Here is a 16,671-nt window from a genome sequence, read left to right as displayed (position 1 = left end):
CTTCCTGACCTGTTCTGGCCTGTTGGGGCCCTTTCCCTTCCCCAGGAGGCGGGATTCCAAATAGACCGTTTATTTTCTAAGAATCAATATATTTTCTTCCTCGGAAATAAATACAAACCAATTTGAAGGGCGGGGACCCGTGGGAGAGGCGGGGACGGGGTTGGGGACAAGCCCCAGGCTTCTTGGTGCCCAAGGACTCTGGCGCGACCCGGAAACGCAGTTACAAATGAGAATAATTTAAATTCTCCGCTCATTTACAGTATGTACACCCCAGAGGGTCACTGGGCGCCTCCCCTCCCCTTCCCCTCCGCCCTCCCCACCCTTTCAGGGTGGGAGATAGGCAGACTCCGGCGTGCTTCCCTCAGGGCCCGCCGAGGTTGGGGTGGGTGACAGGGGAGCCAGCCCTCCTCTCAGGGTCCAGCCAAGGTCCACTTCCTCTCATACAGTGAGGGTGTGCTTTGGAGCTCCTCTGGGGCTGGAGGAGATCCCCTGGCCAGAGGCCACTTCGGACCCTGGAGTGTCCTGTACAGTCCAGCTGCACTTAGGCGGGGCCACCCCCGCCCGACTTCCCCTGAGACTGGCCCCAAGACCAGGAATGAGTCAGTGCAGAGGCTGATGGGTTCCCCCCAGACACCAGGAGGGAGGGGAGCTCCGCTGGCCAGGCAGCATCAGTCGCTATCGCTCGTCTCACTGCTCTGCTCGCCCTGCACTTTGCTGCGATGCTGCAGGGCACGGTGATAGGCAATCTGCACTGACTTTCGGATGTTAGACTTTCGACCCTCCAGCATCTTTTCCTTGTCTAGGTCCTGGTTCACTCCCAGAGGAACTAGCTTGGTCCTGGGGAGCCACTGCCTGTGGAAAGTGACAACGTGAGAGGCAGAACACCAAGCACCAGGACCTTTTCCACATGTTTGTCCATCCACCCACCTACCCCAAATCTCATGTTTCAAGATGACTGACTGACTGTACTCCAAACACCCTCTATAGATGAAACTAAGGGTCAAATGTGGATGTGACAAAACTGAGATCCAGGACCTCAATGTCCCTTTCTAGGCCCTCTCCATCTTGTCTCCCATGGTGGTAGGCAGCTTCAGGGTGGCATAGTGGAATAAGCCCCAAAAGTCAGAGATCTGGGTCTGAAACCCAGCTCCATCACTAAAGTAACTGTTTATGACCTCAGGGAAAGCAAGCCATGTCTTGGCTTCCCAATCTGTAAAACAAGGGGATTGGATGAGATGCCTTCTGAGATCCCTTCTTGGGATAACAATATGTGAAGTCCACCTCTTTGCCTTAAAAAGCATGAGCTTTGTCAGACATGACAACTAGCATCTTTGGAGAAGCATGGTCCATTGGGAAGAGCCCTGACTCTGGAATCCTAGAGCCTGGGTAGAAATCCCAGCTGTTATTACTTGTGTGGGCAAGTCCTTTAACTTCTGCAAGCCTCAGTTTGCTTATCTGTAAAATGAATTCAGGAAGGCCACATGGACTGAGGTCCCATCTATCTTAAAATCCTATCTGGCATGTGCCAGGCTGTCAGTCACCAAGCATATATTATCAGACCTCCTATATTTTGTCACAGTGACCAAGTCTTCTCCAGGGGACAAATGAAAGGACTCCTGGTTTCTAGCTGGAGGTGCTTTGCTCAAACAAATCTCAAGACTTCTCAGTTTTCTACCAATTTGCCAGGCTGTCTACTATTGCTACTAGACCCTACTTCTGTGCAAAAATAAGAGCTCTCCTTCTAGATTGTTAATGCCCCTCCCTAGCCCATGGCTTCTTCCCCCCTTCCCCTTACCAGGTTCTCTTGTTGTCAAAGAAGAGGACGAGGTAGAGATGCTCACGAGCTTCCTGGGTCATCTGCTCCCCAAGTTTCAACACCTCCAGCGGGGGCACGGGAATGGGTACCCCGTGGTGGAACATGCCCTCCCGAGGCATCTTTGGGTCGATGATCTGACGGATTGGGGGCACAGCTTGGTTCAGTCCTCTCCCTCCCCCCAGAACCTCCTGCCTAATACCCTGGCCAGTCTAGCCATTGTTTTGTGGCCAAAGAGAAACTGATCACTGTTGATAATTGAGGGGCTACAAGGCCCCAGAGACCTTATGACCCCTGGGCCATAACTGCGTTGGGTAGCCACAATGCCTGGGAGATTGAAGGAGACTGTTCAGAGTGCCTATGTGATACACAAAGGTGGAAATGTATACCACATCAAAGCTGGGGAGACAGGTCCCTGAGCTGCACCTGTCCATCTGTCTGCCTGCCAAGAACCCCTCATGCCCACTGGGCTCTCACTGGCTCCAGTGGGGCTTCGGAAACTTTTTGTTAACCTCGAGTTTGTATTCTGGATCACTTTCCTGGCCTTGTAGCTGGGGCTGGTGTGGGGTGAGGGCAGAAGGCATGGGGCAAGGTAGGAGAAGCAGGATCCTACCAGAGCTGGGTACGAGGGGTACCCTCGGCACTTTGCCCACACCAGGTCCAGGGCATCCAGCGGGGAGTCCTCATCCTCAGATAGCCAACCAGGTCCCCGGCCCAGACTCTTCCTCACCACTGCACAGGAATGGAAGAGTAGGTTGAATCAAGGTTTGCAGAAGGAAGCCAGCTTCAAAACCAGGTGCCCCTGACACAGTACTTACTGCTATGCCCCACGCCACGCCCCGTGCCCACAGAGTAAGACTCATTCTCAGTGCCAGATGTATCTTCGCTGCTGTCCTCTGGGAAGGTTCCCCGGGAGAAGGAAGGCTTGCCTCGGCCTTGTTTTGAGGGGGTTGTGCTGTGAGAATAGTCAGAAGCTTGAGTTAGCTTTCAAGGAAGCAGAAGCCAGATAGTTGGACAGTGAAGGAAAGGCAGGGCAGACACCCTTGGGCTCTTAGCCTTCAAAGAAAAAAAAGGGCCAAGTTCTTTGCTGCCACTATAGAGGGTGGCAGGGAAGTCTACCGCAGCCCCTTTACCAGTCAGACTGAGAAAGCCCATGACCACCACAGCCAAGGATGCTTTGGCTGCCCTGAAAGCTATCTCCCTGGGATACGAATTTAGAAGTAGGAGCCAAGTACCTGGTGCGATCAGAGGCGGCGCTGCTGCTGCTACTGCTGCTGGACTCTGAGTCAGAACTGCTCCGGGGCAGGCTGCAGTCATTCCGATACACTAGAAAGCTCTTTTTCACAGGCTGGCTTCCACTGCTGAAGCCATTTGCAGGTAAATCTGGGTTAAAGATAAGGAGCAGGAGGAATGTCAAGATTTATTCCCATCTCTATCCTGGACCTGACTGGAAAGCTCTTCTAGTCCTCAGCAAAAAGTGCTGGGAATGATCCCAGGGGCCTTGCATGGAAATTAGTTTGGAGCTCCCTAGTGATTCTAGGCAAATCATTTTACTTCTTTGGGGTCCGGTAGTGGACAGAGGACTAGATGTAGAGTCAAGGAATCCCATTTTTGACATCTATAAAAGCTGTATAATCTTGAGCAGATCACTCGAGCTCTCTTTGCCTCGGTGGCCTAAATCTAGATGGCTGTGACCATCTTCATACAAGGCTATGACTCAGTGGGGCAGCTTCCATAAGGTCCCCAGGGAAGAAGGGCAGCTTCACATACAGGGTCCAAAAGAGAGTCCAGCTCACCCATGGGAGGGTCTTCAGTGGATTTATCACTGTCACTGTCAGAACTTGAGCTGGGCCGGGGGCTCCTCCCTCGCTTTCGCTGCCTCTGTGAGCCCATGATTGGGAGCTGGGGAGGCCCCACAGGGCTGTTTCCATGACCTGGGGCCATTTGGCTCTCCCGATTCTTTGGGGGCCGGCCTGGCCGCTTGGGGGGCCCAGCTGTCTTCGGGTTTTTCTTCGAGAACAAGACTGAGGTCCGTCTGCCCACCTCATGAGAAGGGGTTGAAGACAAGTTGGGGCCCAGACCTAAAGCAGAGACAGAAGTGATCCAGTGTTGGTGAGGGTTATAGGAGGCCAAGCTCATGATCTAAGAGTGTCTCAGAACAGGATTCTAAGTGAGGGGAAAGAAGGAAGTTTGGAGCAGTCAGGCTTCCCTTCTCTTACGCTCCCTGTTAGGTGGGAAGGAAGAATCTAGGCTGGCTACCACTGCCCAGTAAGTAGTGACTGGGGGATCCCTTTCCCTTGGTAGCTACAGCTGACTAGAATAGGGAATGGTATAGGAAGCCTCCGCGGGACAGGCGAGGGAGGGCCAGAGTTGCTGGGAGAGACCCTGCCTGAAGTCTGCCTTGGAATGAAGGCCAGCCCATAGGGGTCCCTTCCCCTATGGCCCAGGCCCTCATGGACGCGCAGACCTTTGCCTGTCTCCTGGCTGCTGCTCTCCTCAGCGGCACTGTCCGTCTGTCCATCCTTGTCGCAGGGGGTGTGGGCCTGGAGGGCACTCCGTCCTGCTGAACTGTGCCGCTCGGGCCCATCCCGGCCAGCCTCCCTCTGGTGTGCCAGCTTCCTTCGTAATGCAGTCATCTCTTTTTTGATCATCTTGGCGCGGCGGGAGCGGTTGACACTTTGTTTGCTGGCATTAACCTCATCCAACTGCTCCAACAAGAGCTTCAGCTGCTCCTCTGGCGGCAGGTGTTTCTGGTTCTCAGACAGCACAAATCGCTCTTCCTCTGGGGGGGCGGGAGGGGGGAGATTGGATAAGGAGGTGAAGCCCAGGGATAGCCCTTGAAGGCCCCGTGACCCCTGGGGCTTCATGGAACCAAGTCCTCCCCTAGTCCCACCCAGGTGTCCTTGCCAGAAGTACTGGCACAGGCTAGGGAAGGCTCAGAGAGGGTAGGGTTTAGGGGACCTTGGGCCCATCAACATAGGAGGCACAGCACATCACCCACCATCCTCTGCATGGAGCAGGGTCTCATCCCCAGCCAGGCTGTGGGGGAAGTGCATGCCCGTCTCAAAGTCAATGCCCATCTTGTCTGCCTGCCGCCGGGCCTGCCGGAGCACAGTGCCCCCCTGCTCCCGCAGCCGCACTGCTGCCCGGTAAAAGATGGTGTCCTTGGCATTATATTTGAGGCAGTTGCTGACGATAAGGTGGAAATCCTCCTCAAAGTCATCAAAATTCAGGTATCGATAGGCCTCAAGGTTCTGCTTCATTGTAGAAAAGTCCATGGGCTTCTTAATGTGCTCGAGGTAGTCAGGGACCTGCCAGGAAGGGACGAAGCAGGCCCTGGCTACATGGAGAGATCGACCACTGACCCCCCCACCCCTCCAGGGCCCTGCTCCAAACCACCAGGGTGGCTCCCCTCCAAGGAGATCATAAAGGGAAATCTAGGGGATCGGGATCCCAATTCCAGCTGGGCAACTGACCTGGACCCTGAGCCAAAAAACCCCTCTGGGCCCCGGGGCTCCCTCACCTAAAAAATGGCCACCATCCCACCCGCTCAACTTCAGGGACAGGCTGTGAGGACTAAGTCAAAGAGAGGGAGAAGGCTCTGAAGAGAGCCTGCATCTGCCTCACTTTCCCCTCAGTACTATGCGGCTGCTGTCCTATTACAGAGAACATCCCACGGTCAGGAGACGGTGGGGTCGTCGGCCTAGCACTTCGGAGCTCTAACAGTCAGCACTTCCAAAGTGCTACTTCCTGGGCTTAGAGCCAACCTCTACCCCGCCAAAAAGACAGCAAGTCTCGTCGTTGCTCAGGAAGGTCCCCTGAGGGTGTCACCTCTTAGGAATGACTATTATAGGCTTTGTAGCAAAAAAAAAGACTCAAGCCAATGAGGATCTCCCCATCCGACAAGGCCTGGCGCCCGAGGAGGGCAGCCTGACTCAGGCGATGGAGGTTTGCCAGCGCTGCCTGGGGCCAGGAGGGGTGAGGAGCTGGCTGACGCTCACAGACCCAATTCATCCCATTCCCTCAGACCTCTATTCTCCAGAAGTGAGGGTTGCTACTCTGGCTGGTAGACTCAGCCTCCAGGGTCCCACCCACTTCAATCCAATACCCTTGAGCCAACTGAGCATGGAAGGACTGGGGCGGGGATGGGGGTAGGGGTGGATGAGAGGGGAAAGGGGTTCTTACTTCGTAGATTTCTGTTACCTCAGACAGAGGGACCGGCTCGCTGAATATGTTGCCCGTGTCCTTCTCTTGGAGCTGTTCTAAGGTCTTACGGAGGAGGATGAGGAAAGGGGTCAGTTGCATTTCCAAGGCCACCTGCTGGACCTTAATCTGAAACAGAAGACAACTGATGCTCAGACACACCCCTTGCCAGGAACAAGGGGTCAGGGATGGGTGAGGTGAGACACACACTCCTCGGAGGCGACTCCCTCAGCGGGAGAAGCCCTGGACCCTTTCATCGTAGACCTAATTCTTAACTAAGGAATGTCAGCTTCTTTAGGGCAGAAGCTGGATCATTTGGTCTTGGTAGGCCCACTTGCCTGGCACATGGCACACATTTGTGAACTAATGAATATATTTGTAGGGAAAAATATTTTCCTCCATGAAACTGAAGCTCACAATTTAGCACTTCATCGTTTCTTAGGGAATAGCGTTCCCAACTTCCCTCCCTTAATGAAGACAAATACCAACCCGAAGGCCAAGTGATATAAGGTGTACAACCTCCTACCCCCACCCTTCACCAGGCTCTCTCCAGGTATGGACGACAGTGAGCACACTCACTCCTCTGGGCCTCAGGGTCCACAACGGGAGCCTAAAAGAACTGGGCCAAACAGAAAGGCCAGGCTTCTTCAGGTGCCGTGCCGTGGCTGTGAGAGTGTGTGTGTCCTCTAGGATATTGGGGATAAAAGGGGGATTACCGTCTCTCTCTTGAGCTTCTCTCTTTTCCGAATCAGTTCCACCAGCAGTCGTGCACGCTCCAGGTCATGGCGGAGTCGCTGCCATGACTTCAGTTGTTCTTTCAGGGCCCAATTCTTGTCCTCAGAATCTCTCTGAGGAGGAAACGAGGAAAACAAGATGGAAATGGAACACGGCTGGGGAAAAAGTGGGAGCAACTGCACATGTCCCAACCAGACAGGGGATCTCCTCTCATCCCTTTGACCCCAGCCTGAACAAGGATTAGCCGGAGCTTGGTCACTGTCCAAGTGGACACGAGCCTCTGTATCCTAGGGGAGGGGCGAGCGTGAGCCTCCCCCATGCTGAGAACTTCGTTCCCCAACTTCCTCCACACCACTCCCAACAAAAGGAATATCTTACCCCTGTCCCCAGTCCCCCTGGGGGAGCTGGCCGTGGTGCCCCAACCTGGTCACAGTTCCTTTGAGACTGTAGGTGGGTCTGCAGGCGGCGAAGTAGGGGGACCCCATTCCTGGACTGTCGCTTTAGTGTCCAATAGCTGTGCAGCCTTTGCATAAACTGGCTCTTCCTCTGAATGGTTAATCGATTAGTAATCTTGCTGAGCCTGAGAAGGTGGGAAGGACAGAGGGAGGAGGGGGAGCACCCTGCAGTAATTTGTACAGGCCAACTGGTACCTACCTCTCACCAGAGGCTTTGCCCTCAGCTAATCTCTTCTCAGCTTAGCTGGTGAGCCTCAGGCTAGCATTCTTAGAGGTTACTGGGCCAGGAAGAGCCTCTGAGTAGGGCCTGTGGGTTCAGTGACAAGACCCTCCCAACATCAGGAGGGGACAGAAGCGGGACTGTGTCCCCCACAGGATGCACAGATTGTGCTCCTGTCCGATCCTCTTTGAAGCAGAATAGCAAAGGGTCTTTGGAAACCACTCATCCGGCTGTAAACACCATGGAGACCTGCTTAACCTGTGAAGCAGTTTCAGTATCCCCAGAGAGATGAAGCCTTCAGCAAGTAAGGATCCAAGCCCCCAACACCCAGTTCTACACCAGGGGAGGGATCCTCTCGGGCCTCAGTGGCTCTTTGACTTGATTTTCTCTAGCTCAAAATAATGGTGCTGTGTGCAGACCCTATGCTCACAGCCATTTCCCTCAGTGGATTATACCATTCAGTAAACGTAGAAGGGTGTGAGGATAAAGGGCAATAAAAGAGAGTTGTAAGTGATAGTAAACTGACTAATTATAGCATTTCAAAGGGTAAAAAGAAGTTATAGGCCCAGTAAACAACATGGAATATATAGTTTATACTGCAGAAACTAGCTAACAGGTATTTTTACAGCTTTCTCTATCCATCCCCTACGACCACCTTTTCCCTTTAAAGCTTTTATTTCATTCTTTCTTCCTACTCACCCCTCACCCCATCTTAGCTAGCTAAAACTATCAAAGTAACGGCTATTCTAAAATGCCTTATAAAGCTTTACTTCATCTCCTATATCAAGTTACTTTAAGTTAGAGTACAGACCCATGAGTTAGTTTTTTCTTGTGGGCTAGAAAAAGTTTTCCAATCTCTGCTCTCCGCTGTGGCTCTGCCAACTCATGCCGTAAAAGCCCGGACACCGGAGATGGGCATGCTAGCCCTGGCTGGTGTGGACTACCTGTGTAACCTGGGACAACTTACTTCACCTCTTTGGCCCTCAATCCCCCTCGCTGTAGAACAGAAGGATGACTAGATGATATCTAAGGTCCCTTCCAACTCTTAATGACCGCAGAACCTCTCGGCCAAAGGGGAAATCATGGGGTCCCCATTCTTAGTCGCCTGGGGCCCTGCCTACCTGTGTGGTGGGATGCAGGGGACTGATACCACAGGTGCTGCCGCCCGTTTTTCTGCCAAGATCTTCCGAGCCTTCTTCATCTTTATCCTTGACTTCGCCTTCGCCTTCTTCACCTTCTCTGAACTCCAGCCTTTTCCCTCTTCTTCCTCTTCCTCCTCCTCTTCTTCCCCTTCGCTGTGTGACAGGGCGGGCAGGCGGCGCACAGAGCCCGGAGGTGTGTGGATATCGCAATAGGCGGTTTTACGCACGCTGAAGGAGGTGCCGTTGGCCCCCGTTTCCCGGACAGGCTCCATCTTCATGTAGAGGGCAGCCTGCTGGGCACAGGTCACGTGGAAGGCCGTGTAGCAGTTGGCCTTGTGGCACTGGATACAGGCCCCCGAGCCCCTCTGCTTGCAGATGTAGCACGTGAGTTTCCATCGGGCGGGCGGGATGTGCTCGATGCTGTCGATGGGCTCCAGAAACACCGTGTTGGCAAAGCAGACCTCGGGGATCCACAGGGCACACACTACGTGAGCCCACCGGCAGTCGTCCGTCTGCTTGAAGGCCCCGCCCTTGTTCGGGCAGAGGGCGCAGTCCACTGCCCGGGACGGGGACTGAAGGCAGCGGCGGCAGAGCCACTGGCCCTCGGGGATGTAGGGCACGCCGTAGCATTCTTGGTGAACGGCCAGGTTGCACATATCGCAGAAGAGAATCACATTGCTGTTCTGACACTCACCGTCATTGCAGATGCAGCACACGGCGTCCTCGTCCACCAGGGCGTTGGGGTCCCCCTTGTGGTGGCTCTCGAAATAGGACTCCTTCTCCAGCCGGTCCATCAGGTACTCAAAGACCTCCTGGGGGATGGGGCTCACTCCCTCCGTCTTCCGACGCTCATTCATGATGTCCAGCCAGATATAGTCCTCCTCATCCATGTCATACTCCACCTCCTCATCCAGCTCCTCAGCTGATTTCTCAATGTACCTGCAGCGGGGGACACGGAGGCTCAGGCTGGGGCTCACCCTTTCCCCCATCCCAGAGCCTCACCAAGTTCTTGTGGGGACAGACGCTGAGGGTGCGCACTCTCAGTCTCTCTCTCATTCATTCTCTCTCTCTCTCTGTCTCTCTCTCTCTCTCTCTCTCTCTCTCTCTCTCTCTCTCTCTCTCTCTCTGTCTGTGTCTCCCCCCCCCCATGTTTCTATGGGGGTGGGGGATCTCTTTAAAATGCACATCAAAGGCACATGTGACAAATGGAACCGAGAATATAAAGACTGGGGAGAAAAGCACCAAGAGAAGACTGCAAGGAAAAACACTGGACAAACCTCCAACACCACTGGAGGAGGCACCTGAGAGCTACAAAGATAAAGAAGACTATCCCTGCCCAAGGAAGTTATGGCTGAGGAGACATGCCGTTCCAAGGGGAAGCTTTCACAAAGGGGCTCCCCAGGAGGGGGAGAGCCAGAAAGCAGGAGGGAAGTCCCGAGGGTGTGTGGCCACTTCACTCCTCTCGCTGGGGAGTAGGAGAAGGCTGGCAGTTGACTGGATAGAACCCTGGGCTATTGTTTGGTATGAGAGGTCAAGCCACTTGGCAACCCGCTTCAACTTCGAGTCACTGCTAACTGGATAAATAAAAAAGCCGGGTTCCTACAGCAGCCCTCAGGACTGCTCTGATTTGCCAGTCCCCCCCAAAGGCTTTGGGGATGCTGTAGCGTCTCCCATGATCATATGAGCCCCAACCCAGTTCCATGGGAAGCTATCACACAGGGGAGTAGCATGGTACAACAGACAAACTCCAAGCCACAGGACCTGGGTGCAAATTCCATCTCTGATGCCTGCTAGCTAGCTGTGACCTTGAACAAGAAGCTTAATTCCCCAGATCTGTGTCCACTCCCCACCTGTAAAATGAAGTGGTTTGCCTAGATGACTTCTGAGGTTCCTTCTAGCTCTAGTGATGATTCTTTGAACCAATGCTGTTGCAGGAGGGTAGAAGGGTGTTTATTTAGAGAAAGGGAGAGAAGCAGATGTGACCCACAGGGTGTCACTTCCTTTCTACTTTCTTTTTCCTCAGTGCTGAATGCTTTGGGAACGACCAGAAAGTAGGGTCTGAGGGAATGAGCTCTCCTTGCTCCCTGGTCTTGGGTCCCAGCTTTCTACATCGTGGCTGTATCCCAGCATCCCAGAGGCAGACAGTGTAACTGAGGGGAGGCTCAACAAGATTAAGTCCTGTTGCTTCTGAGCTGGACCCCCAATCATACTGGAGAGAGACAGAAATCAACCAGGCAAGGAGGAGGTCCACAAGGGGCAAAGGAGGTCAGCAGGAATGAAAAGGGAAGAAACCAGGATGAGCAAAACCAAGAAAGAACTGGCTTAAAGACCCAACAGGGAGTAAGCGCCCATGAGCTGGCAGAATGATGTAGACCCGGGGCCAGGGTCCAAGGAAACCTCTCCTTTATCTGCCCACACTCCTTAAACATTCATCCAACCTACATTCTAGCTCTCCTGAATTCTCTCTGTCCGGGCACAGTTAGGTGAGTCGTCTCGCTCAGGGCCCATCTGCCCCGATTCTTCATCACAGTACAAAGGGGATTCGGGGCTCTTGAAACCTACACGCCAGCAGAGCATAAGCCTCGCAGCCCCCCTCCCCCCCATCAAGGGCCTCAGGGACGGACCTGGCGAGAGAACCGGCCTGGCTGACCCGGGGCCAGTGTTCTGGTCACTCCATCTATACATATTCATAGAAGGGACAGTGGAGGGAGCAGCCCAACCACGAAATCAAAGAAGCCTCAAGGCCTGAGGACAAACAGAGATGAGGAGACTTGTATGACCTACCTGACCGGGTAGCTTTGGGGAGCTAGAGAAATGTGAGCTGCTCTGATAGCTCCCGGCACCCCTCACAGGTCCTGGGGGAAGTCTGAGGGGGAGGACAGAGAAGCCGTGACCCCTGCCTGCTCTCCCAGCCCTTCTAGTCCCCGTCCTGTGGAGCTGGTCTTCAGGGCAGGGTCATGTTGGGAGGGGGAGGAAGGGCAGGACTGGCCTTACCGGTAGTAAGAGGTTGGGCGAGGTGGGGCATCGGGGGTGTCCTGCTCCAGCTCCCGGTATACCACCTCGGGCAGCTTGGGGGTGGGGTTGGCCGAGGCGTTGTGGTGGTGGTGGTGGTGATGGTTCGAGTCCTTCCGCTTGTCCTTGTTCTTATGCTTGCCCGCCTTGGGCGTAGTGGCCGGGGTCTCCGTGTTCTCCTTGTTGCTGCCATTCTCGGGGTTCTCCTCCGGGGCCTCCTCGTCCTCAGACACCACGTCCAGGTTGTCGAAGATGCTGATGCGGTGGACGCGGCCATGCAGGTCCACCTCGACCATGCGCTGGGCTTGGGCGTAGGTCATCACTTCTCGGCTGGGGGACTGCGACACTTCCGAGGGGCTGGGGGACTGCTTGTTGGCCGAGCGCGACTGGCGCCCCTTCTTCTTGTGCTTCCGGAGGGGAGTCTGCTGAGGGGGAGGGGGGCTATCGTGGTCATAGTGGTACAGGTGGTACTCGATGCCGCTGTAGCTCTTATAGATCTTGCGGCAGGTCTCTATGGGGCACTCGTAGGGGGGCTTTGTGGCCCGGAGATTGTGGCAGAAAGTCTTCACATCAAAGTCCACCCCCATTCTGTCACATCTGGAATGCAGACAGACAGCCCTGAGTAGCGGAGGGGGAAGCCCGGGGGAAAGGCTGGCAACGCGCTGGGAGGGAGGAGAGCTCTGGGCACGAGCTGCTCATTCACCCGGCCACGGAGGTGGCTTCTGCTCTGATTAATCTACATAGCCTCTCCTTGAGCCCACCAGAGGCCGAATTTGAACCCAGAACCCCCCTTCTCCAGCCCTGGCTCTCAATCCATTAAGCCACCTGGCTGTCCCATCCTATACTCTAAGAAATTTGTGCCTTCCTACAGATACAGATCGGGGTTCAGCAGGCCTATTTTTCAAACCCAGAAACTAAGGCCTGGGAAAAGGACTGGTCCAGAGCTGCTGAGAGTAGCGGGTCTGGAATGGCCATCCCCAGTTGGAATCAACATTGGACATCTGTTATTGTTGTTTGGTCCCGTCTAACCCTCAGCAAAGCTACTGAGGTGGTTTTCCATTTCCTTCTCCGGTGTGTCCCCATTTTATAGATGAACTGAGGTAAATAGGGGTTAGATGGCTGCCCAGGGTCACATAGCTAAGACGTGTCTGAGGCGTGATTTGAACTCAGATCTTCCTAATTCTAGGCTCTGTGCCGCTGCCCCATGGACCTCTGGTCAAGCACCGTTCCCAGGCACTCGAGTCTTTGAATAGAGACCACAGTGCCGTAAACAGAACTTTTCAGCCAGCAAATACTGGGGTTTGACTTAAGGGGAACAGTGGTTTGCGTTATGTTTGAGCTCTTTTAACCTCTTGGTCTCTATGGAGATTGTCGCCACAGAAAACAACTGTGGGCCTCAGAGACATCTGGGTTCTGGGGCACGGGGGACCGTGCCGGCTCCTCCCCTCTTCCCAGGACAGCAGGATGGGGGAAGCCACACCAGACATGGAAGGGGTCCCGGGCTTGGATTTGGCTGAGCCTCTGGGGCCCAGGGTTGTTGCCCTCAAACCTCCCTAGCCCATAACCTTCTTCAGGCCGGCCCCTTCTTTTAAGTGTATAAAACACGACTGCCCGGCCAACAAAGGAAACCGAGTATACTTCAATAGTTATCAGCATCTGAGCACAACGCATTAAAAGTTCACTGACCTCTCCTAAAGCAACAACATTCTGACCTCTGCCAAGCAGAGCGAGGCCCCGCACTGAACTCTGAGAAGTTACATTGACTTCCAGGCCTTTCACTTTTGAAGAAAAACCAAGGGAAAGCCCAGCCCGCCGCCCCCGAAGCCGGAGCCCAGCCCTTACCCTTTCTACAATAGGCTGTTCTCCTCCCCGCAGCTTTCCCGCCTCTGCTCTGGCTGGGCCAGCCTGTTCTCTGCTCCTGCCGCTGTCACACTGGGCCCCACTTACGGCTTGATTGGGGGAGAGGGGGGCAGTGGTGGTGATGGTGAAGCGGGTGTGTTGGTGGGAAAAAAACAACAAAAAGCAAATTAATAGATTTGAAAGGCTGAAGAATGAATGGGGGCCTGAGAGTGTGACAGCTGCCCCTCACAAAGCCCTTCCCGGGCCAGAAACCAGCGGGATGGGGCACAGCTCGAGTCTGGCCATCCGATCCGGGAGGGGGGTCCGCTTACTGGGCCCCCCAAGGCCCCAGGGGTGGCCGAGCCGGGCGCTCCCCGCTCCCCAGCCCCCATCCCGGAAACCGCCCGCAGTTTCCCCTAGATTCAAGAGTAACAAGTTAAACAACAACAATTCCCAGCTGCCATTGGCTCACGCCCCCGAAGGATACTTTGTAGCAGGGGCATCCCGACCGGCCAAGCCTGGACTGCGCTCCCGGGAGCTCTCCCAGCGCCGCAGCCCGGGTCACGGAAGGTCTGAGGGGAGGGGTGGGGGGGCTGGACAACCGGAACGAGGGGGGGCCCAAACAATCGGACCCGGAGGAGGGGGGTCCCCAGCAATCGGAGGGGTGGCCTCTTAAAGGGCCAGGCGGTTGGCGTGGAAACGGCCCGCGGGCAGTGCCCGGCACCCGCCGCCCTCCCCCCTGGGCGTCCCTTTTCGAGCGGGCGCGTACTCACCGGCCGCCGCCAGTGCGGGCTCATAGCCGGCGTCCGGGCGGGGCCCCCGGGCCGGGGGAGGCGGCAGGACGGGGCAGGCCGCCGGGGGCGCGCAGCAGCCTCCGTCTGGCCCGGCCGGGCGTCCGGCCGCCCCGGCCCCGCTCGTCCTGAGGCTGCTCGCTGCCTCCCGGGCGGGCCGGGCAGGGCTCGGGCCGCGCCGCCGCCGGCGGAACAATAGAGGCTCCTGGGAGGGGAAGGGAGGGAGCGGAGGAGGGGAAGCTGGAGAGGAGAGGAGCGGAAAGAAGAAGGGGAGAGGAGGATGGAGTGGTGGAAGAGAAGGCGGGGGGGAGGGTGCGGCGGAGAAGGAGGAGGCGGCGGCGGCAGGGATTCGCGGTAGCGGCGGCGGCAGCGGCGGCGGCAGCGGCGGCAGCAGCAGCACAGAGTAAACGCAAGGCCGCGGTCGCGCCGAGACGCACTTTCGACACGGCTCCTCCGACAGCCCTGTCCGCTCCACGTGGGGCCAGGCCGAGCCCTCCGGAGCCGCGACCGCCGCCCGCTCCCAGCGCCACCGCGGGGGTGGGGCGGGGGGCGGAGATGGGGCCGCTCCGCTGGGGCGGGGGAGGGGATGGAGTGGGTGCCTCGGGCCGTTTGCAGCGAATCTGCGGACGCGAATGCAGAGCGCGAGACCCGGAGAACTTCCCTCCCTCCCTCCCTCCCAGCCTGCCTGCCTGCCTGCCTGCCTGCCTGCCAGCCCTCCCCGCTGGGGCGAAGCAGGGCCAAGTGCTGGCGCCCTCCCCGGCACCCCCCCCCCCCCCCCGGCCGGGGCCGGGAATCCGGAGGGAGCGCTGAGGAGAGGGGCGGGGCTTAGTAGAGGGGGCGGGGCCTAGCCTGGGCTGGCGCTGAGGCCACCTCCCACGTGGAGCAGGGACAGCGAATTGACCTCGTAGCTGATGGCTGTGGAGGCTGCTTGAGTTCGAATCTCACCTCAGCCACCTCTTTCATCCTAAATCGCTTCTTCTTGGGGGTGCCTGCTTGTGCCAAGCACTGAATTGGGGATATTCAGTAGGCATACATGGGGCCTCTGACTTAGAGCTTCAGGGCTTAAGCTATTGAGTTTACAAAGGAGGAAACTGAGGCCCAAGAAGGTAATGTCTAGGGTCTTAAGAGTGTAGAGCTGGAGGGACTTAAGAGACCCTGGAGTCTAACATTTTTCCTTATATAGAAAAGGAAACCAAGGCCTACAGAAGAGGATCCATTTGACAGTTAGCAGAATTTGAATCCAGGTCCTTCGAATTACAAGTGGGTGTCCCGCCCACCGTGCCCAGGATCAGAAAAGAAAGTTCTTCATTGGTGGAGAGCTGAGAAAACCTGGACGGGGATCGAGTGAGGCATGTGGGTGATAGAACGCCTAAGATATCAGGAACCTATCTTAATTCCCGGGAAGCTCCCGGTAAGAAGGGAGCCAGGAGGCAGAAGTGCTTGTCATCTAGCAGCTCGAAGGGCTAACCTTCATCAGTGCTCCAGCAGCCCGAAGGAGGCACACAAGGTCACTTTCGTTTCCCCGGGGCTGTAGCTAGTTTTCCACTGAGGTTTGCAGTTTGTCCGACAGCCACTGGCTTTGCCTTTCTGTGGCTCCCCAGCATTTAACACGGTCCCTGGCACATCGGAGGCGCTTCCTAAATGCGGCTTAACTAGTTTGGAGGGAGAGGAGAGTGGTAAAACAGGAGACCCGGGAGCAGGGAAAGAGGGACCAGACTGGCTGGAACAGAGCTGCCTTCTTACAAAGGAGCCCCGATCGGGTGGGAGGACTTGCACTGGGGCTGTTGGATCCGGGGGGCTCTTTGGGGAGGAGGAGAAGGGGGAGGCTCGAAGCCTGGGAGCCCAGGGCTGCCCAGTGCACCATTTTGGTGGTGTGGGACGTTGGAAAAGGCTTCCCCAATGGCAGCCTCCACTTGGGCTGGAGGGAGGGAGATAGACGAGTCTTGGAGACAGATCACAGTAGAAGGAGTGTGCGATAGTCTCAAGGACGATGCTTCCTTCCCGGCAGCGGGAAGATTGCAGTCCTGCCTCCCAGTGCTGAATAGAACTTCAGAAGATGGGCATTGGCCGGAGGCCAGCCTGGGGGTCGTGGGTTTCTCTGAATTCGGCCCATTGAATTTGCTGTTTGAATTTAGAACACCAGAAGCAAAAAAAGAAGAGGGGGGAGAGGTTGGACTGGAGCCAGGAAGCTGAACTTCGAGTTTTGCCACAGGATTGAGGTTTCTTCAGCTGCCTGCTGGACAGCTCCATTTGGATGTCTATTAAGCATCTATTCAGTCTACATTGAACTAGTTACTCAGTTACTAGAGCACTGTACCTGATCTCAACAAGATCTGAGCTCAGATAGGACCCCAAACATTTACTAGCTGTGTGACCTTGGGCAGGTCACAGCCTCAGTTTCCTTATCTGTAAAGTGGGAATAATAATAGTCTCAACCACCTATTTCTCAGGGTAGTTGTGA

General features: G+C 55.7%; 1 protein-coding gene across 2 annotated transcripts; it reads right to left on the bottom strand.

The window, feature by feature from the left end:
• Positions 1-54: 54 nt before the first annotated feature.
• Positions 55-14,756, bottom strand: BRPF1 (bromodomain and PHD finger containing 1). Of its 2 annotated transcripts, none has more exons than XM_007500183.3 (15): positions 14,193-14,756; positions 13,423-13,529; positions 11,563-12,177; positions 8,548-9,507; positions 7,130-7,331; positions 6,733-6,864; positions 5,999-6,145; positions 4,815-5,124; positions 4,281-4,595; positions 3,610-3,894; positions 3,049-3,196; positions 2,632-2,768; positions 2,427-2,545; positions 1,796-1,950; positions 55-852 (listed from the first exon to the last, which is right to left on the bottom strand). In XM_007500183.3, exons 3-15 carry the CDS (start codon positions 12,165-12,167, stop codon positions 669-671), a joined length of 3,699 nt encoding a protein of 1,232 aa, XP_007500245.1. In that variant the 5' UTR covers positions 12,168-12,177; positions 13,423-13,529; positions 14,193-14,756; the 3' UTR covers positions 55-668. The 2 variants fall into 2 exon arrangements, with proteins under 2 accessions (XP_007500245.1, XP_007500246.1); XM_007500184.3 differs by having other exon boundaries at positions 6,017-6,145.
• Positions 14,757-16,671: the final 1,915 nt, after the last annotated feature.

This window comes from Monodelphis domestica, chromosome 7 (genome assembly GCF_027887165.1).
Source record: "Monodelphis domestica isolate mMonDom1 chromosome 7, mMonDom1.pri, whole genome shotgun sequence".
Classification (NCBI taxonomy): Eukaryota; Metazoa; Chordata; class Mammalia; order Didelphimorphia; family Didelphidae; genus Monodelphis; species Monodelphis domestica.
This window is presented reverse-complemented; position numbering and strand designations above follow the sequence as displayed.